Below are 21646 nucleotides of genomic sequence, written 5' to 3' on the forward strand. Positions count from 1 at the left end.
AATTCTTAATCTTCATAAATGTACAAAATGAGATTTGAAAAACCTATAAAGAATCTAAAAGTTAGATAAATGTCTTAATTAAAGTATAAAATTCCCAATATCATGTATAATCACGGTACCTAAAGTTACAGTTAAAAATGTTAGTAAAAATTATACCGATAATGCGAAGTTATTTGCGCGAATACTATCACTTTATCACTTATATTAGTAACTATAATATTTCAACAATTAAAATACAGGCTAATGGTAAGATTCATTAAATTAAACTAAGCATTTGCGTCAATAGTATTAGAATGAATTTTTGTGCAAATAGTTTAAATTTATATAACATTGTTGATTCATTTTATAGGGTATCTATTTTTTCTATAAAAAAAAATAAAGACTTGTGTATTTATTTTAATAAGTTTGTCAATTTCATTATTTTTAAAATTTGAAGACTCTAAAATGTTACCATATTTCTATTTCTATTTTATTTCATTTTCTCTTTCTCGTAAAACTTTTTCGTAACAAATATTTTGTATTTCCATGACAAAGACAATCATGCGATTATTTTTATTTTTTCAAATGTCAGCAAAAATAACAATCCAAATAGATTAACATGTTGAATCTTCTTTTACTAATTTTAACAAAATGATACATTATTTTCTTTTTTATATATGATATGTGGGCCTTCTGGACGAACATGTCTTTCCAATTGAGTCCATCTGCGCAGCATATTGGGCTGAGAATATGGCTTTCGAAAGCCCATAACTTCCAATTGTCTATTCTTACAAATAAAAGGTTATGAACACTGACCAACGATTCCATGTTAGCAACATATTTTTATTTACAGATTACTTATAAAAAGAACGAAAAATTTATAAAAAAAATACTTATTAATTAAGAATCTAAATTTATAATTTTTTATAATCTTTAAATAATTAAGAATATATTTGAAAAACAAAGACAATGCTCCTAAAATGAAATAAATATGATTTTGAAAAAATAAAACAAACAAAAAGTATCCAAGAGTAATGGTAGAAACACAAAGCCTAAACACATAATTTAAAATAGAAAAGGGGCTTAATTGACAAAATTTAAGGACACTTTGACTCTAACTTCTAAGGATAACAAATCATCACGTTTTGGTATTTTTTTTGTCGATTTGATGTTATAAATAAACACATTAAAATAAAGATCACATCATTCCATTAATTGACAACATTAAACAGTAAAGATTTAGAAAAAAAAACTAAATATTTAATAAAAAAAAACCCAATTCGTAAGAAACTTATTTCAAAACCTTTATGAAATTATATTTAATTTAATATTTCTCTGTCATGTTAAAATATATTTTTCTATTTTCTTTTTCTTTAACCATTCACATTTGTTCTTCATGTTTATACAACACACTCGCTTTACAGTATAAAGAAAGTTTTTACTACTCTTCTAATGACATATTTTTCGTTAAATAAAAGTATTATTAGTTTCTATCTAAATTTCATAAATAAAACTTACTTAAATTTAAAAGCTTCCTCGCAATAAAAATATATTCAATCAATGTTAAAACATACGTAGCACTGAATTCTCACTTACCTGGACATATTTTATTTAGTAAAATCTAGACGAAGCATCTACACTTTTTTTTTTTATCAATAAAAATGAATAAATTAAAGAAGAATACTTATGAAATATTTTAACCTTTTTATAAAAAATCAATAATCTGTATAAAAAAAATGAAAAAACTAGACATCCAAACACCTAAATGATAAATTGGAGCATGTTACTTTTTTGGGTTAGCTTTTAATACGAAGAACCTTAACCCTACAAAAAACATGACATATACTAGGAGCATATAGTAAATAACGATAGTTTCAACCTCCTAATGGACCCACCAAATAAACGAACTACCTTACTCAATAAAACTAGTTTTCCTCTTCAACTTTTCTTTACCTATGAAGTAAAAGTTAAGTGTATTCTTTCAACTTTTTGGATAATTTCTTTCTATTAAGAATTTGTCCCTATCCATATTTTTGGTTTTAGTTCCCATATTAACTAACGTACATTCTTTTGCAAAAAGACACTTTACAGGACTCAATTAATTAAAATTTTAAATATATAAACTTAAAAGAATTAGAACTGCATTTTGAGACGAAAAATAGCGTGACAAGTTCGGAGTAATGATGATGTGCATGAGAACAATAATAAATTGAATTATAATCGATAATCCTTTTGATGTTGGAGATTAAGTGTGAAAAAGTGGGGTTATGATGATAAAAGTTAGTTGAAGTAAAAAATATTTGGAGTTAAAGACAGAGATAGCGAAGAAAAGAGATGATGCTAAAAGAATGAAGCATTGATCCGTGGAAGTTGTAAAAATAAAGGGAAATGATATGTTTGAGGAGTGTGTCACTGTCTCTCACACGTGGGTCAAGTATCAAAACCCATTCTTCTTTGTCACCCAACTGCATGTGGACCTGCGCACGTGCAATTCCAAACTTTTCCCTTATAAATTTACAACCAAACATTACAAAAGTTAAAATAATAAAAAAATTAAATGAATATTTTAGTTGAGATTAAAAAGTTTATATATATATATATATATATATTCGTTAACTTTCAAAAATATTTTTCGTGAAATTTTGGTATACAAAGTGAATAATAGTAAATAATGATATTAAAAAGTCTCACATCAGAAATAAAATCAATCTAAATTATATAAATGAGTGTAAAATCTCATCTTATAAATTAGTCTTATAAGATTGAATTGAACTTCAAATTTATTTTTTAATTTAATATCAAAGTTATTATTAAAACTCATATACTAATAATATCTTTTATTTATTAAATATATTTTTTTCATTTGTTATTAAACTACTATGAGATCATTTACTAATATCATCTATTATTATCAAGTTTATTTAACATTTCAAACGCGGCTCATAATAGTATTTGATTTAACATTAAAGCAAAAATATATTACACAATATAAATAACTCAAATACATTCCTGAAATACGTACGAAACATCAAATAAACCTAACAAATTTTTTATTAAAATAACTAAATCCACGTATTTCGAAAGATGAATGACTAAATTGGTTCAAAGTCTCAAAATGGACTAATTTCAAAATTCACTAAGAGTTAAGAGACAAAAAACATATTTAACAAAATATCATTATCGGTCAATCATGTTGCTTCATAACTCTCCCATTTACATTAAATCATCATATGCTCATAATATTAGATTATGTAAGTTGATAAACCACAACCATTTACAAAAAATAGAATAAGCTAATAATATTTTATATCATCACATATTATAAATATTAATATTTAAAGAGAAACGATCTACATAATTAACCTATAACATGTATTATCAACTCATCACATCTATACATTTATTGTAGACTCAATTCCACGCGACATATGCATTGAGTTGAGTATCCATGTAATTATACACTTATACACTTGTCATGTAATATTGTGATATCAAAATCAAGATTGACTCAGATTCACCAGATTTAAAAATCTTCATAACAATGAATCTTTTGAGAGAATATACTGTAAAGATACAATACTAATGAGATAAAAATTTAATCCACACATAAAAAGCTGACATCACATTCAATCCAAAACTTTAAAATAAAATATTTACGAGTATTCTTCCTTAAAAAAAAAACTTATCCGTCCTATTCATAAATTTTCATATCATTTTAATCCATTTATTCTATTATCTTATCACATTGAACACTTATTACAGAAAGCATTTGTCAAACAAACGTAACTATCTGAATATCTTGCATTTTATTACTCAAAACATTAGAAAATGTATGTGTAAATATAGTAAAAAACAAGCGTTGTTATATATCCGAAGCAAACAAGTAAAATTGTAAATTTTATTTTTATTTTTATGTACTTGTTCCTAAATTTACCACCATTAGTGTTTTAACTGCTCTTATATTTTTAATTTAAAAATTTATGAAAAAAATGTTAAAAGAAAAGGAAACACATAAGCTTTATCTTTTTAACTTAGAAATTTATGAAAGGAATGATAAAAGAATCTTAATACCAATTTATACGAGAAAATATATACTAAACTATGTATTGTATTTTTTTTTATTTCATTTAATTTGTTTACTAATACATATAACACTTGCATATAACTAACGGGTTATTAGTTATCTCCTTCAATATATAACTAATAACTCATTTGATACATTGTTTTAACTTATAACCATATCTACATTTGATATAATTATCACAATTGAAAATAAAAAAAATTGTATAATTTATTTTAATATTATTTTTATTATAAATATTTGTATGATGGTTTTAAATCATTATTAAGAATAAAATAAATATATGTTAAAAAAATCTTTAAATAATATTATTTAAAAAATCCACTAGAAATATTTATTACCTTCAATCCAAAATGTAAAAATTATTTATTTTTTGATTTGAATTTAATATCATATCCAAATTTATAATTTGATTCCTAATAAATTGAATCTTGATAAATTAATTTATAATTTATAAATATTTTATAATTTATAAATTTTTAATTCATATGATTTGAATGTGTGATGACAAATTTATATAGAAAATGAATAAGTGATTAAAAGAGATGTAAGTTGTTTTTTCAGTATTTATGACGCATGAATGGACGTAGTGTGTGTCATGTCCATTATTCCACCACAAGAGAGAGAGAGAGGGAGTTTCATTGCTCCATCGCATGGCATCATCCCTTCTTTATTTCTTATTTTTGAGATCAACAACTCTAAAACCTCATAGCCGGAACTTCTGTTTCCGGTCACTGCAAAACCCCTAATGGGAACAGTTAACAACACAGTCAATGCTGCCGCTTCGGCGATAGTAGCTGCCGAATCCAGAGTCCAACCTGTCACCTCACCGGTGATTTTCTCTCTCTTACTATTTCCATCACAACTGCATGTTAGTATTTACTTATTATATAGTGTGTATGAGACTAATTCTTTTGTTTTAGGTTTCATTCATTGTTCTGATTAGTTCGGTTACCGAGAAACAGAGGCCAAATTGAGATCTTGGGTTTTGTGTTCTCTTTATTCATTTTCCAATTTCACCAGTGATGATGAATGAATCAAAAGAAGGTCTAGTCTTGGCTGACTTTGTGCTGGGGTCCAAATTTCTCTGTTCACCTTATTTGCTTTCTTTTTTTTAAAATTTATTATTTTTTTTATGACTATCAAAAGTGTGAAAGATGGGTGTGTCTTTTTTGCGGGCTAAGTTATGCGCCCTGTTAGCTTTGATTTTTTTAAAGAACACTAGCAATTTGATTTTCCAAAGCACACTAGCAATTTGCTTCTTCAACCCGTTTGGGGAAGGATTTCAATCTAATTAGTCAGATGTATCATGCATGTATCTTTTATAATTATAACTCTTTTCAGTTCAATTAGTACTTGCTATTTTTATGACTTATTACCCTTCTTGAAGGTGATTGAACATGTGACATTTTGATTTGCGACTTGGTTGTGGAATGTTTCCATGATTTTGTTGTCTTGTCTTTGCTGATTATTTTAGATTTATTTCTAAAGATTATTATGGTAATGACTTAGTTCTAAGACAGATTAATGGTATGTTTGGGTCACCATTTATTCAATCCTGAGAGTAGGTTGCTCAAAGCAGCTCTTTGTGTTAATGTCTTACATTTAGATGTAATTTTGAGAGGTAATCAAAGGATTATCCCATACAGGCTTTAAGATTGTGTTTGGACTAAAGTCTGAAAATAACAACTTCTAATAAACCAAAGTGAATAACAAAGTATTGTTGCTTTTACAATAATGAAATTATTTTTAAACTTTCTAGATTTAATCCAAACATTATTCATAGTCACTGGTGATTACCTGTGTCTGACCTTTCTAATCCGACATCCCATAACATGCTTATCATCTATCAAACTACTATTATTTGTTTTAATACATTTTTCAGACCTCTGTTACACATTGAGTAAGCTTTCTTTGGCTTTTATGGTTGGGTTCCGTGTTAGTTCTCAGAAACTTATATATTTGGAGAACTATTGGAGACAGGTGAAGTGGGTTTACGTTTAGATTGGCAGGCAAAGCTTGTTTGGGTAACTGTTTGCAGAGCTGAAAATACAATGAAAGTATGTAGGATGAAGGAAACTCTTGGTTACTTTTGAGTTAAAAATAATTCTAGCAGTGTTGAAATAGTTATTCAAATATAGACCAAATCTTTCTTATGCTGCTGGGAAAATTACCGTATCCAGCATTGCGGAATGGGATGATATTAATAGATGTCATGTACTTGGCTTATAAGGGAGCATTTTTTTTTTTTGAAGGTTTCAAGTCATGTTTGACTAGGGTGCTATTTCTTCCCTTTTACTTCTAACATCTGCTGGTGTTATTTCTCCACACACTGTTGAAAGGTTGGTGTTCGCATTTGAGTTGGATCTGATAATGCTTATGCAATGGCCGGTATTTATTAGTCAGTATGTTTCCTTCTTTGACAGGCATTGGGAAGTGAACATCTTTGTACTGCTTTCCCTACAATGGTTTAATACCATTAGGCACTATAGAAATCCGTAGGTGACAATAGAGGTTTTAGTTTCCTCCAGCCAGTGTATATTGATTAGCTATTAGGAAATTAACGTTCTTCTGTTTGTTGTCTCCTTATTTGTGCAATGTCTTCACTTTTGGCAAAAGAAACATTACACCATTTCTAATTGTTTCAGAAGTTCTTCTTCTCTGATTTTCTTTCTCAAACTTTTAATTAATTGAAGTCGTTTCACTCAAGTCGATTTAATGTTTGATGAAAAGATCTACACTTCCCTGCTGAAAAATATTATATTACATCATTGCGATTGACAACTGAATTGGTGATTTAATTTGGTTTCAACTTTTAATATAGATATGCTTCTTTATTAACTGCAGAAAAAGCGCTGGGGAAGCTGCTGGAGCTTATACTGGTGTTTTGGACCCCATAAAAACAACAAGAGAATTGGTAACGCTGTCCTTGTTCCTGAACCTGTTGAACCAGTGGGTCAAGTTGGATCTCATGCTGCTATTGCTGCACCAAATCCTTCAACAGCCGTTGCAATGCCATTCGTTGTCCCTCCCTCTTCACCTGCATCTTTTCTGGAATCTGATCCTCCATCTGCCACTCAATCACCGGTTGGATTATTCTCTCTCAGTTCTCTCAATGTCAATGCTTCTGGTGGACCTGCATCCATTTTTGCCATAGGTCCTTATACCTACGAGACTCAGTTAGTCTCACCGCCTGTATTTTCTAACTTTACCACTGAACCATCTACTGCTCCTTTCACTCCACCTCCTGAATCTGTGCAGCTGACGACACCATCATCCCCTGAGGTGCCATTTGCTCAATTATTGGAATCTTCTCTGGATCAAGATTGTAAAAGTAAAGGTACAAATCAGAGGTTTGCATTATCCAATTATGAGTTTCAACTTTATCAACAATACCCCGGAAGCCCTGGCACCCAACTTATATCACCTGGATCAATCATTTCTACTTCTGGAAGTTCTACTCCTTTCCCTGATAGACACCCACTTCTTGAATTCCACAAAGGGGAAGAAGCATCAAACCTCTTGGGCTTTGAACACTTCTCGACACATAAATGGAATTCCAGAGTTGGATCAGGATCTTTGACACCAGACAGTACTGGGCAAGGTTCAGGACTAGGCTCAGGATCTTTGACACCTAATACTGTTATTAAGCCAGCTTCACAACTAGGCTCTGGGTGTTTGACACCTGATGGTGCAGCACCAACTGCTGCAAATGACATCTATGTTGGAAAACCGATTTCTGAGTTAACATCCCTCGCAAATTCCAAGAACGAGTGTCAACCCAATGCAGCATTAGTCGATCACAGAGTTTCATTTGAATTGCCTGGGGAGGATGTTGCACGATGTCTTCCAAATAAATCAGGGTCTCCTTTGATCGGAAACATCTCAGGGTCTTCTCAGGATACAGTGGTTGGAGAGCCTGTTGACAGAGAAAGGATACCCCAGAACTCTGATAGTTGCTGTGATTTGTGTTCAAGGAAAACTTCAAATGATAAGCCTGAAAATTCTCCTGGAGAAGGAGAAGAGCAGTGCAATTCTTCCAAAGAATTTAACTTTGACAGCAGAAATGGTGTTGTTTCTGATGATCCTGCCAATGCCTCGGAATGGTGGACTAACAAGAAAATGGTTGGAAAGGAAGGTAGATCAAGCAACGGTCCGGCATTTTTCCCAATGTTACAGTCAGAAGTCGTTTAAAGATGTAGTTCATTGCGATAGGACTTAGGAGCCGTATCTCTCAAATTTTTTAAATAATATAAATTATTTTTTGTGACATTTAATTAGGACTATCTCGAATTTGGTGTTTTTTAATAAAGAATGTTTACGATTTATAAATAGTCTCCGGCTAGTGAGCGCTATGGATAAACAACCAAACTTGTTTATGAAAATGTGTCAGATGTAACTTTAGTTCCTGTAAGAAAATATTAAAAAGATCTTTAAATGGTTATAGTACTTTCGAACTTTAGTTATATATTGCACATAAATTGTTATATTATTATTTTCTCTCATTTTTATTTCTTATTTTTCTTTCACATAATTTATGCATAAATTTGACTTTGTCTTGAGTTATAAGCTCATTGTTGAATGTTGAGTCCGAGCTGGGTGTTTGAATATATTGGTTTTTTAAATTAAATTTAATAATCAAAGAAATAAGTTATTTAGTCATTGCTCATTAAAAAAAAGTAAAGTTTGTAATAAATGTGTAGTATAAAATTAAATATAGAACACAATTATCTACTCATAATTTAATATTAAAAAAATTTAGGTCATATATATATATATATATATATATATATATATATATATATATATATATATATATATATATATACAAAACAAAAATACCTTCTTAATTTTTAATAAACTAAATATTACTAAATAACAATACTTCTAAAATAAATAACTACTTTTTAATGAATTCCCTGAACTTATCTTATTCTTTATTTTTTTTACAACATATCTATTACTGTCTCTTCTTAAAAACAAAATTTATAACTTAAACAATTTTTTCTCCTAATTATTATTGAGTAAATCATTTCAAAAAAAATAAATATACATAATTATCCAAAAATAAATTACAACACTTACAAAATATTAAAACAACAATTCTTGTCATCTTAATTTTTTCTTCTTCTTATTTTAATCATCTCTTTAAATTAAATTATTTAAATAAAGTTAATACTTCAATTCTTATCTACCACAAAAAAAAAGGTAAATTATACTACCTTTTAAATCGTCATCTTCATTCTACTACTACCTTATTTAAAATAAATTATTACTACATAAAATTATACTCCTAATTTTTAACTTCACTTCTTTTCAAATAATTTTACATACAATCATTTCATAAATAATTTTATTTCTCTCACTCATTACGCCAAAATATCTATTAACTAATTTATTTTATATAAATAGATATACATTTTTCAAATATAATTTTACAAAAATCAATCACAAATACAAATATTATTCCATCTTTTTTTATTTTGATTTTTCAATTCTAATTTTTAAAAAAGTGAAAAAAAAATCCAGGTCAAAATTTGGTTTCTAATTGCCACAAGTGAAAATTAGAATTCAATGCTATATATGTCTAAATATAAGGAAGAATATGCTATATATGAAATAAAAGAACTGAACTGTGGTACTGAAGAAATAAAAATCACAAATGAAGATTAGATTTTTTTTCCTATCTATTATTTTTATAAATTAAACAGTAAAATAAAAATTGTGAGAATATAGAATACTGGTTTTAAGCGTATATGCGTTTTATTGATTATATAAGCGATCAGTCTATAACTTCATATTTTTTCCCAATTGTAATTTTTTCTATTTTTTTTTTCTTCAGTTTAAGTGTTCACTGAATAATTAGGGTTCTTGTTCTACATCATGTACCTTGTTGATATATTGAGATTGTTCAAATCCAAAATATAATTAGTTTGTTGAAAAAAATATTGCATTCAATAAAAAATTAGGTCATTCTTTTTTTTTTTTTATTCTTCTAGTATATAATAATGTTTTCATTCTTTTTTGAAATACTAATTGGTCTTATTACATTGTTAGAAAAACTATATAAATACTTTAAATATTATCCACGTGAAGTGAAGACAAAATATTTTTTTAATATTTGAATATTTAAATGCATAAACAAGTACTTTTTAATATTTGAATATTAAAAAGCATAATCAATGTGCATGATTTATATAAATATAAAGTTCATTTGATGAAATGGAAAAAAACGTGAAATTTCATAATTTATATTCATGGGTTTGTTTTTCTATTACATGCATGCATGGTTCTAAAAGAATCAAAGAATTAAGTTCTTACAATTTAAAATAATTAAGTTTATACTTTTAAAATAAGTTATTTACTATATAGTTTTCATATTTTTTAATTAATTATTCAAAAAATATATAAAATTTTAAAAATATAAGTACAAGTACAATAGTATGAAATTTTCTAGTAAATTCATAAACACGGTGTTTTAAAAACTCAAATTTAATTATATAATTAAATTACATATTTCAATTAAGTAAAATTATCGATCAATAACAGAAATTTCTACAACAATTACTGTTAACAATATACGAAGGAGGTAAGTGAACAAATTCAATATACCAATCTCCATTAGAACACAAAGGACGCCATAAGGTTCTTTACAGATTAAAAAGCATCAAAAAAAACTGACTATTATAATTTTAACACTAAATTAATTGATCATTTATCACTCTAAGATTATTTTATTCATTTCAAAAGTCAATTTATCACAATTTTAATTATCAAATTAGTATACACCCTATTTCAATGAATATCCCTCCTTTCTTAAAAAAGTATGATGCTATGTTCAGATTAAACACTTATTATATTTATTGAATTATTTGTGATTGGATATAAATTTTAAATGATGCTAGAAAGTTCTAACAATCTTTAAGTCCTTTATATAACTTACAATTATTTGCCCAGAGTTGTATCACGCACTCAAATTTGATCTAAATCCTCTGTAATCCTTTAGAAAAAATGCATGTTGAAAATTCTTATTTATTTTTGTATTCACAAGACTCTCGCCTAATCTAAAAGTACTTCTTTACTTTGTTAAATATTAGTTCATACTTCATAAAATATTAGTTCATCCTTTTAGATTTGAATGAATGATTAATGATGTTACATTGTATAATTATTACAGAACAAAATGAATTTTGAAACAGTAGATGACCAATGTGTTAATGATAATTTGAATAATTCTTTGCCACCAATCAAAGAAGAGAATGAGGGTACTGATTTTGATAGAGAAAGTAAGAGACCAAGGGGAACTATTTCTAAGGTTTGGGATCATTTTACAAAAATTAGTATAAAAGATGGTAAAAAAAGGCAAAATGTAATGCATGTGGTGCAGAGTGTGTTTTTGGTGGTACAAAAGTAGGGACCTCATCAATGTTGCGTCATTTGTCAAAGTATATGGTCCTAAAAAAGTTAAAAGACGATAATGTGGGAAAAATGATAATTGATCATGCTAGAAAATTAAGGTCTGGGAAAATTGACCAAAAAGTTGTAAGTGACCTTATTTCAATGACTATTATTCAACGTGGGCTTCCATATAATTTTGTTGAATATAAATGGATTAAAGAATTACTTGTATATCTAAATCCAAAAGTAAGAGTTCCAAGTAGAAATATAGTTGTGTCTAATATTTCAAAGAAATTCCATTAACACAAGGAAATGGTGAAACTTGCAATGCGTAAATCTCATAACCAAATTTGTTTGACATCTGATTATTGGACTTCTATAAATCAAGAATGATTTATTTGTTTGACTGCTCATTTTGTTGATGCTAGTGGGAAGTTGAATAGTAAGATTATTGCCTTTTGTAAAATGGAACCTCCACATATCAGTCATGATTTGGCACAATTTTTTTGCTTTGTTGCTTGATTGGGGAATAGACAGGAAGATTTTTTCTATCACATTAGACAATGCTAGTGCCAATGAGGTGTTGCAAAAAATTTTGTATGAGCAATTGAAGTTGCAAAATAGTTTGATATGTAATGGTGATTACTTTCATGTAAGGTGTAGTGCACATGTATTGAATATTATTGTTCAAGAGGGTTTAAGGGTAGCTTCTGATGCTTTGAATAAGATTAGAGAGAGTATCAAGTATGTGAGAGGATCGAAGGCAAGAAAAATTACATTTAAAGAACGTGTTATTCAAGTAAGGGGTATTGATACCAAAGTAGGTTTGAGAATAGATGTTGCTACTAGATGAAATTCTATCTATCTTATGCTTGAGAGTGCAATTAGATATCGACGTGCCTTTGGATGCTTGGCTATCCGTGATAAAAATTATGTTCATTGTCCATCAAATGATTTGTGGAAAAGGGCTGAAAAAATGTGAGTTCTTGAAGCCATTTTATATAATGACTAATTGATTTCAGGTTCTTCTTATCCAACTTAAAATCGTTACTTCATGCAAGTTTCGAAAATCGAATGTTTGTTACAGAAAAATGCAAAAAGTGATGATCCGACGTTTAAAGATATGTCATTGAGTATTATGAACAAGTTTAGTAAGTATTGGGATCACTATTGTAACATTCTTACTATTGGGGCTATTCTTGATCCACGGATGAAGTTTGAAGCAATTTGATTTTGTTATTAAAAGATTAATCATTCTACTTGTGAAGAAAAAGATTAATATTTTAAAGAATAACATGTATAAGTTGTTTGAAGAATACGTGAAATTAAATCCAAATGAGTCAAACAGTTCAAGTTCTCAAGTTGTCCCTTCAACACAACTTGCTTCTTCTACAAATGATGAGCCAGTGATGGATGCATTTGATGTAAGTTTTTAATTCTAAAAACAACTTGCTTTGTTTTGTTACTTAATTATGAATGACATTATTTTTTTTCTCATATTTTTGTAGGAATATATTGATTATTTGAGCCAACATGTTATTGACACAAGAAGGTCTGAACTGGATCTCTATTTAGATGAAGGAAATCTTGATCCAAAATTTTTTGATAAGTTGGATGTATTGAGCTATTGGAGGGATCGTCGAGATCGTTATCCAAACTTGTCTAAGATGGCTTGTAACGTTCTTAGCATTCCAATCACTACCGTTGCTAGTGAGTTTACCTTTAGTCTTGGTTCTCATGTGCTTACAAAATATCATTCTTCCATTCTTCCATGGAATGTTGAGGCACTCATTTTAACCCAAAATTGGTTGCATAGTTTTGAACTAATAGGTAACATTATTGTTAGTATTGAAAAATTAATTTAATAATTATTACTTAGTCTTTGAATATCATTAGTTAACATTCTTTTTTATCGTAGATGAGGATAAAAAAGATGCTTTAAGAGATGAAAATGTTATGGATTTATCCATTCAAGACTCTAATATTATAGTTGGATAAGTCACAAGAATGTTTTGATCTTAGATAGTAATTTGTATTTTTATTTATTTATTTTGGTTTGTATTGGAATTTAACATCATTTTGGATTATATTGAGATTGTATTCAAGTTTATTTAAATTTTAATCCGAAATATAATTTTTGACTTAAGAAAAAAAATTATATTTTTTAATTAAGTGGGCTAGTGAGCCAACCCGTTTAACCCGCCAACCCGTGGTGGGCCGGACCGAGTTCGAATTTTTTCGACTCGCTAATAAGTGAGTCGGGTTTGGTTGACCCACTAAATAACCAACTCGTGATGGGCCAGATTGGGCCGGGCTGGGTAGCCCATTTTGACAGCTCTAGTTTTACCACCTTTATTCTCGAACTTTAACGTGAAATTGAAATTTGTTTTTGTCCGAAATTTTGTTACGTTTTGATTTTCAAACTTTAAAAATAAATAAACATAGTTTTTTTTTAACCACGTAAACTTTTTTAACATGTCAAACATATTTTATATTATGACTTAAATTGTTTATGTCGTTTAATACATTTTTCACTTCAATGTCATAAAAAAAACAAAACGTGTTTTACATGTTAAAAAAGTTTAATTAAAAGATTTATATTTATTATGTTGAACCTCCGCTCCATAAGAATTGGATAATCAATGGAAACAAAATAGAAACCCCATTGCAATGTTTCATTTCATAAATAATCCGAAGTTAAATAATATCTAATCCTTCCTTGGATTTTTGTTTGAAAATGAGACTCAGAGTCAAAAGGAAACGGGTTCAATGGAACCAAGGTCCAACAGGAGGAGACGTTTCCCCTTCCTGTCCCCCTCCCCTCCTCTTTTTTTCTTAATAGGAGTGGAGAGAAGTTATGGTGACGTAGGATGAGGTGTAAAAAGTAATAATAAAGTGAAAGAAAACAAATCAAAATGGGCTTACTAGCCCATAAAAAACTAATTAATTTTATTAAACAATCTACAATTTTTTATTTTCTCTTTTCTTTATTGTATTCTTTATTCTTTCTTTTTACATTTTCTTTTCTATCCTATTTATTTGTTTTATTTTTTATTTAATTTTGAACTTTACATTTTCTAATTTTTTAACATTAAAGTATTAGTTAATAATTTTAATTTTTAATGAAATTTTGTAGAATATTTTACTTTTATTCTTTTATTTACTATTTATCTTTTGAATTTTCATAAAATAAATTTTATCTATAGACGAAATTGGATGATAACATTATTAGATAAAAAAGTTATATTCATTTTAAATTTAGAGACCAAATTATATTAATTTTGAGATAAGAAGAAATTTTAATTTTCTGTTAATAAACTAAAAATATATTTAATCGTATATTATTTTGGATTATTTTAAATTACTTATTCTATTATGATTTTTTGTTTTTATGGTTTGCTATTGTTCTGCCTTTTCATGTTTTCATTTTATTGAAATGTTCTATCACCCCTCTTTATCTGCCTCAAATATGATCCTGTTAGTTCTGTAAGGGCTATTGAAAAATTGTAAAATCTATCTAATTTGATTAACATTGCTTTATATTTGTACCATTAATTAATGCTGAGATATTGAAGTCAAAGGGAGAGGAAAAAAAAGAAGAAAAATGAGACAGTGGTACCATCTGCATTATTTTACTAGACTAGAGCATGGCCTATATGGACCAATGTGCTGCTCAAAGGTTCTAACAACTTTCTGCCTCTTAATGTTCAATCAAATTGCAGAATTAAACATATTTTTTTATATTGTTAAAATTATTATTAAATATATAAAAAATAATAATTTATCTCTTTAATTTTATATATTTGTTTTTCCTCAGCATATTGTCTCCAAATAATTCAATGTCCTAGATTCGTCACTATTTGAAGCTTCAAATTCATTTATCTTGTAAACTCGAAAAAAGTGAAAATGAAAAGGTGATTTTATTGATGGCACGAGCGAAGGGACCCTTTCTTTGTTGTTTGTTCTTGTTTTGGTGTCTCTTTCTCGGTCCACAAATAGTTCCCTACATAAAATATTTCTATTTCTTTCTCCAAATGAAAGGTGTTTCGTTTTCCACAACCTCCACATTCTAACTTTTCTCTTCAATGGTTGTGAATGCCTATATTCATGGTAACCCAAACAATGTGTATTCATTTCTTTTTTTCAAGCAACAACCATTTTCAGTAAAAGCAACCCAAAGATTCACATGCACTAATCTATGAACAAAAGACGCGAATTTTGGTAACTAGTTTCCATGGACTTTTTACATCAAAATCGTTATATCACCCATTACATAAATTTTGATTATAAATAAAAGAAGTCACCAAATAGTGCTATTATTTTCTACTATCGTAATAAACAATTTTATAGTATGTTTTTCAGAAACCTTTGCAACAGCACATAACCTTACAATGTTTTGGTTTTTATGGTAGATTTGTCTGTTTGTAATCTTGTATAAAAGAGAAGAAAAAGATAACACTTTTTAAAAGAATCAATAAAGGGATTTCAAAACTAAGATTGGGTGTGAATGTGAGTCTGACACGGGCTACAGGACAGTGTGCAGTAAAGTGAACAGTTGACAATTGCACTACTCTCTGCTTTCACAGGTTTTTTACACTTTTTCAACTTTCCCACTTTCTTTCTACTCTCACACTACAATTCTCCACCAATATTTTTAATATTTTATTTCACCATCTATTCTTATTTTTTTAGCTTATCCTCTGTCTCGGTATCTTCTTGTATCAAGGTATTATTATCTTTAATTATGATATTATGTTGATTTTCGTAGTAATGAGATGCTTTTTAAATTTAGACATTAATTTAAATTATAATCTGAATCAACCTTTATTATTGATTTGGATATTCTTCTTTGTCTCCTCTCTCTGAATTCGTTGATTCCACAATTTGTCTCACAAATTATATTACCTTGGTTTTGCAACCGAAAGTTCCTTTTTTATTTAGAGTATTTCTGCACATCAGGTTTCACTGTTCTTATCAATGTGGAAGAAGATTGCACAAGGTACACACTTACATAGCTATGCACCATATGAACTGATAGTTTTATTCATTGTTTTCTGATAAAGTAACAATTTTGTAAGTTAAAGGTGAAAATTGAAAGTGAAGAAACCTAATTTTGTGAAGTGGGATTTCCACTATTTTTCAAAGGATGGTGAACTGTGGTACAATTGAAACAATTAAAAATGTCATCTTCTGGTTGAGAGTGACTCTATCCATAAAGTTTCTGCTTTCTTAACTCCAAGCTTCCAATATTTGGTGAAGAACAGGCCACAAAAACAGATGAAACCTACTCTACTTGGCTGATTTAAAAACATATATGCAGTTCAAATCTCACGCCATGTAAGAAAAGGACATGTTGTATGGTCTACACTTTGAAGCATTTATTCTAACCTTTTCACACTCTTTACATGAAAACTTCCAAACCATTTTTTCTCATCAATCTTCTACGGTCTCTATCTCTTGTTATTAAATTCATAGAGAAAAATATAATCTAACATTAAGCTCAATCCCCATCTTGGAGGAGCTCACTTTAAATCACCGCCATTTGTCTCTGCTCATAATGTCCACTAATTAAACAAAACATGTTTAACCCAATCAAGTTTCTTATGTATGTGTGCAAAGCAAAGTAGTTGCAAGTTTTGTTTCTGTACATCTAATTAGTCAGATATATTTAGAGTAATTATTGAAGCTCAGGATTAGTATAATACCAATCATTGTGTCAAAGAATTATAATTTGGAGACCGACAAGAGAGAACAAAAGAATACTTAATTGATTCTTGGAATTTTGCCTGGGAAGGTAGCAGCTATAAGTAACAGTGGTCTTTTTCAAATTTTAACTCTTTGGTGATTTACATGGTGCGTTTAATATAATAGAATATAGGGTAACATTTCACCATGTGGATATGCTAAATTATTAGTTGACGTGCGCGTGCCCTGAAAAGACTGAAGATGCTTCAGTTTTGTTTCACCCCAACTCACCGAGATATTCCTCGACGTAATCCAATCTACAGCTACAAAGCTAATCTGTCATAAGAAAGCGAAGCACACAAAAGAAAAACACGTTGTTAGCCACAGAAAATTGATGCTTCTTAGTTAGGCCTCATTGTCTGTCCATGAAAACTTAAGTCTTATAGGTAAGCTTTTCTGAAGGAAGAATGGATGAATTGTCCACTCTTTTTGCTATATCTGAAACCTTTGACCTTGCTTTTGTGCTGTTGATATTTTGGAAAGATGACACGAGTAAATTGTTTGCCTATGTCTTTGTATAGTACTCCACTTGCTTAACTGCTAATCTTTGTTTTTTGCTGATGTTTCAGAGATTGAATTTTCATATTTCAGGAATTTTGCTCAGAGAGTAGTAGTGTTGTACTGTTGATAGTATAAAGGTGGAAGGAAGTATCGGACTTTGGTTGGAACAAGGAAGTTGTTGTTTGCTTGTTTAGTCGCAATAATGGCATTGGCTCCTGTTTCAAAAGTGGTATTTGGTTTAATTGCATTTGCAATCTTCTGGGTCTTAGCAGTTTTCCCAGCTGTGCCTTTTCTACCTATTGGGAGAACTGCAGGGTCCCTCCTTGGAGCCATGCTTATGGTCCTATTCCAAGTTATTACTCCAGATGAGGCTTATGCAACCATTGATCTTCCAATTCTTGGTCTTCTCTTTGGGACAATGGTTGTGAGTGTCTATCTTGAAAGAGCTGACATGTTTAAGTATATAGGGAAGTTGCTGGCTTGGAAGAGTAGAGGTGCAAAGGACTTACTTTGTAGGATATGTGTTATCTCTGCTGTTTCAAGTGCTCTCTTCACAAATGACACCTCTTGTGTGGTTTTGACTGAATTCATATTGAAAATTGCGAGACAGCATAACCTTCCACCAACACCCTTTCTACTTGCCCTTGCTTCGAGTGCTAATATTGGGTCCTCAGCAACTCCAATTGGCAACCCCCAAAACCTGGTTATAGCTGTTCAGAGTAAAATATCATTTGGTAATTTTCTGATTGGTATTCTTCCAGCTATGGTGGCAGGAGTTGTAGCAAATGCTACAATTCTTCTAATCATGTATTGGAAGTTATTGTCTGTTCATAAGGACGAAGAAGATTCAGGGGCAGAAGCTGTGGTAGAGGAGTATGATTCTCATCGGTTTTCTCCTGCCACTATGTCTCATTTTTCATCCTTGAATTCTCAAGAATGGAATTCTCATCTTGAAGCTATCAGTGTTCAGAACTCTCCTCAGCAGATTCTAAGAAACCGATCAATTGCAACTGCAAGTGAAATTAATGGGGTTTCTAGCAACACTTTTGATTCTGCAAGAATCTCAAGTTTACCAAGGGATGGAACAAATGGTGTGCCATCTCTAACAAAGGAGGAAACTAGCCCTACAAGTTCTGCAGCAACAGTAGATACTCTTATTCACCCTTCGGAAAGAAAAAACAGTTTTATCATAAGATGGAAGAGGGTACTGTGGAAATCTTGTGTTTACATCATCACAGTTGGAATGTTGGTTGCTTTACTTCTAGGTTTAAATATGTCATGGACTGCAATTACCGCGGCACTTGCCCTTATCGTTCTTGATTTCAAAGATGCTAGGCCATGTTTAGAAAAGGTTTAAACATGATCTTTCTCTTTTCCTCTGTCTTCTCCTTGGAATGCTAAAAGTACTTGTGCTGTTCAAATATTTTACGTTTTTTTCCCTTCTCTTGTAACAGGTTTCATATTCGCTTTTGATATTCTTTTGTGGAATGTTTATCACGGTAGATGGCCTCAACAAAACTGGGATTCCAAGTGCTTTGTGGGACATAATGGAGCCCTATTCTCACGTTGATCGGGCTAGTGGAGTTGCAATTCTTGCAGTTGTCATACTTGTCTTATCAAATTTGGCTTCAAATGTGCCGACAGGTAAGTGGACCTGGTTCTATTTTACTGACAAAATTTATATTTTTTGTTTTCTGTTTGGGAGAGGAGGTCTTCCAATGTCATGTAGATCTGTTAACATTGATTGTTAAGTCTTCATTCTCCATGTTCCTTGAATTGAAACTTAAAAAGTTCTTGATTGCTCACTGCCAAGAAAGTCACTGGAAGCACCGGTAAGGAGTGTAGATCACATAATTTCTGCATTCTGAAAAAGGGTGGAGAAACTAAGAAGGAAATGGAGGAAACTATTGAAAGGAATTTCATGTTTATAGCCAAACTGAATGATATTATGTGATTAATTAGTTTGCTTCACCCAGTAGGATTAGACTATTATTGTTGTTGGCTTGTTTGTTGTAGAATTGTGCTGTGAATTGAATGTGCACAACAGAACAACATCTCCATTAGAGTTTTGATTGTTCATCAGTTTACATCTTTGAAAAAATCTGATGGATTGTCAACGAAATTATCATTCCCTAAAATCGAGAGATTGTATCTTCAACAGTGGTAAACTCCTAATAAGAGCAAATAATTTTAGATAAGCGTGGAATTTAGTTTTCTATTTTGATAATGGGATTTTTATTGTTTGTTTGTAAGAGACTTCTTTTTCTCTTTACCACTGGAAATCTTTGTAAACACATCAGAAAGAACTATTATTTATGTCATGTATGTATCAATATGTCTTGATATCACATTACACTTTTACCTACTATGCTTGAGGGGGAACTTGGTCAAACACCAATGGTACATATTTTATCTTTATTTGTTCCTTGTTATATTCCTTTTGGCTTGATTTTGTCATTAGAACAAATAATATTCATGTGCACTAAACTTGTATCCATCATGGTGAAAGAATTTTGTTGTTATGATACATGACAATTAACTAAAGTTATCTGTTATGTGTGCTATTATCTAGTTCTGTTGCTTGGAGGACGTGTAGCAGCCTCAGCTGCTGCAATTTCGAAAGCAGATGAGAAGAAGGCATGGCTGATATTGGCTTGGGCCAGCACCATATCAGGGAATCTCTCACTGTTGGGATCAGCTGCTAACTTGATAGTGTGTGAACAGGCTATTCGTGCTCCAAACCTACCATACACGTTAACCTTCTGGAGTCACTTCAAATTTGGCATTCCTTCCACGATCATAGTCACAGCTATAGGTTTGACATTCATAAGATGATAATGGCATTCATGGAAAAAGGGCCTTGTAAGTTGAAGATGTTCAAACAAAACGAAAGAATGAAAAAACAGGGTTCTTGTCAATGTGTTTTAACTTATGTATACATTATCAAGAAAATGGATGTTGATGCTTTGTTATCGATAGTTTATGCAAAATAAAATATGTGCAGATAGTTGCCATATGATGCTTTGGAATTTAGTAAGAGAAGGAAAAACAAATTTGAATTTTGCTTGTTCTGCTTTTATCATTATTATTATTTCTGAAACATGTTTATAGGGAAAATTATGCAAATTATGGATGCTTATTCTGATTTGCATATTCAGTATGGGATGCAGAAGTAATGAAATCTGATTGCATATTATTGCATGGTGCTTCTGTCCTTTGGATTCAGAAATGGCTCATGTATGCCGCACTGAAGATATTGAGATTCCTAGGCATGTTAAGCATGTTTTGAATATCAAATCATAGTAGCAGTAAAAGATAAATAAAATGAAGTTACCAGGACATTCATACAACTTATTGTTGGTTCATAATGTTGGGTGGATTGAAGTCAAGGCTTTTATAACAAATTATTCTAAATGTTTTTGTGATGACGTGCATATACTGTATCATTGATTCAGAAAATGGATGTTACTAACTAGAGGTATCAACACTGATGTCAGCAAATTTTCCATTTTATTAAAGAAGCTTGATTACGAGGAAACGCATTCGGGGTTAGAAAATATAATCGACTATCTAAGTTCAAACGATGTTATATCTTTCACCGATAAATAATTTTTCTTTTTTAAACTCATTGACGATGTTAAAATCGATTTATTACAACAAAAAATATGACAGGCGTGCTGCTGAGGGCGGGATACAGGACAAAGAAAAACGAAAAATTGGCATGTTTGGGAACTCTACCAAAGCCATTTTTGACGTGATTTTTTTCTTTTTCTGTTGGATGTTTTCGAATCTGTATCTCGAATCTTTTCCAAACACATTGGGAACTCTACCAAAACCATATTATTTGCAATACATTAAAGAAAGCCCTTGCAAAGCTACCCTTTAAAATTTTGTTTATGTGATCCCTCCCCCTATCAACCAGAATGGATCATCATTCACTTA

General features: G+C 30.0%; 2 protein-coding genes and 1 pseudogene across 5 annotated transcripts; all 3 read left to right on the forward strand.

The window, feature by feature from the left end:
* Positions 1–4652: 4652 nt before the first annotated feature.
* LOC114189689 (uncharacterized) lies at positions 4653–8392 on the forward strand. Of its 2 annotated transcripts, XM_028078330.2 has the most exons (3): positions 4662–4892; positions 4984–5107; positions 6908–8392. In XM_028078330.2, exons 2-3 carry the CDS (start codon positions 5093–5095, stop codon positions 8252–8254), a joined length of 1362 nt encoding a protein of 453 aa, XP_027934131.1. In that variant the 5' UTR covers positions 4662–4892; positions 4984–5092; the 3' UTR covers positions 8255–8392. The 2 variants fall into 2 exon arrangements, with proteins under 2 accessions (XP_027934130.1, XP_027934131.1); XM_028078329.2 differs by lacking the exon at positions 4984–5107 and having other exon boundaries at positions 4653–4892.
* Positions 8393–12581: 4189 nt separating this feature from the next.
* LOC146884880 (zinc finger BED domain-containing protein DAYSLEEPER-like) lies at positions 12582–13456 on the forward strand (annotated as a pseudogene).
* Positions 13457–17330: 3874 nt separating this feature from the next.
* LOC114191550 (silicon efflux transporter LSI2-like) lies at positions 17331–20770 on the forward strand. 3 transcript variants are annotated; one of them, XM_028080786.2, is made up of 4 exons: positions 17331–17695; positions 17795–19055; positions 19159–19348; positions 20277–20770. In XM_028080786.2, exons 2-4 carry the CDS (start codon positions 17907–17909, stop codon positions 20537–20539), a joined length of 1602 nt encoding a protein of 533 aa, XP_027936587.1. In that variant the 5' UTR covers positions 17331–17695; positions 17795–17906; the 3' UTR covers positions 20540–20770. The 3 variants fall into 3 exon arrangements, with proteins under 3 accessions (XP_027936587.1, XP_027936588.1, XP_027936586.1); XM_028080787.2 differs by having other exon boundaries at positions 17334–17589; positions 17773–19055; XM_028080785.2 differs by having other exon boundaries at positions 17336–17589.
* Positions 20771–21646: the final 876 nt, after the last annotated feature.

This window comes from Vigna unguiculata, chromosome 7 (assembly GCF_037176805.1).
Source record: "Vigna unguiculata cultivar grain cowpea cultivar isolate G323 ecotype 2 chromosome 7, ASM3717680v1, whole genome shotgun sequence".
Classification (NCBI taxonomy): Eukaryota; Viridiplantae; Streptophyta; class Magnoliopsida; order Fabales; family Fabaceae; genus Vigna; species Vigna unguiculata.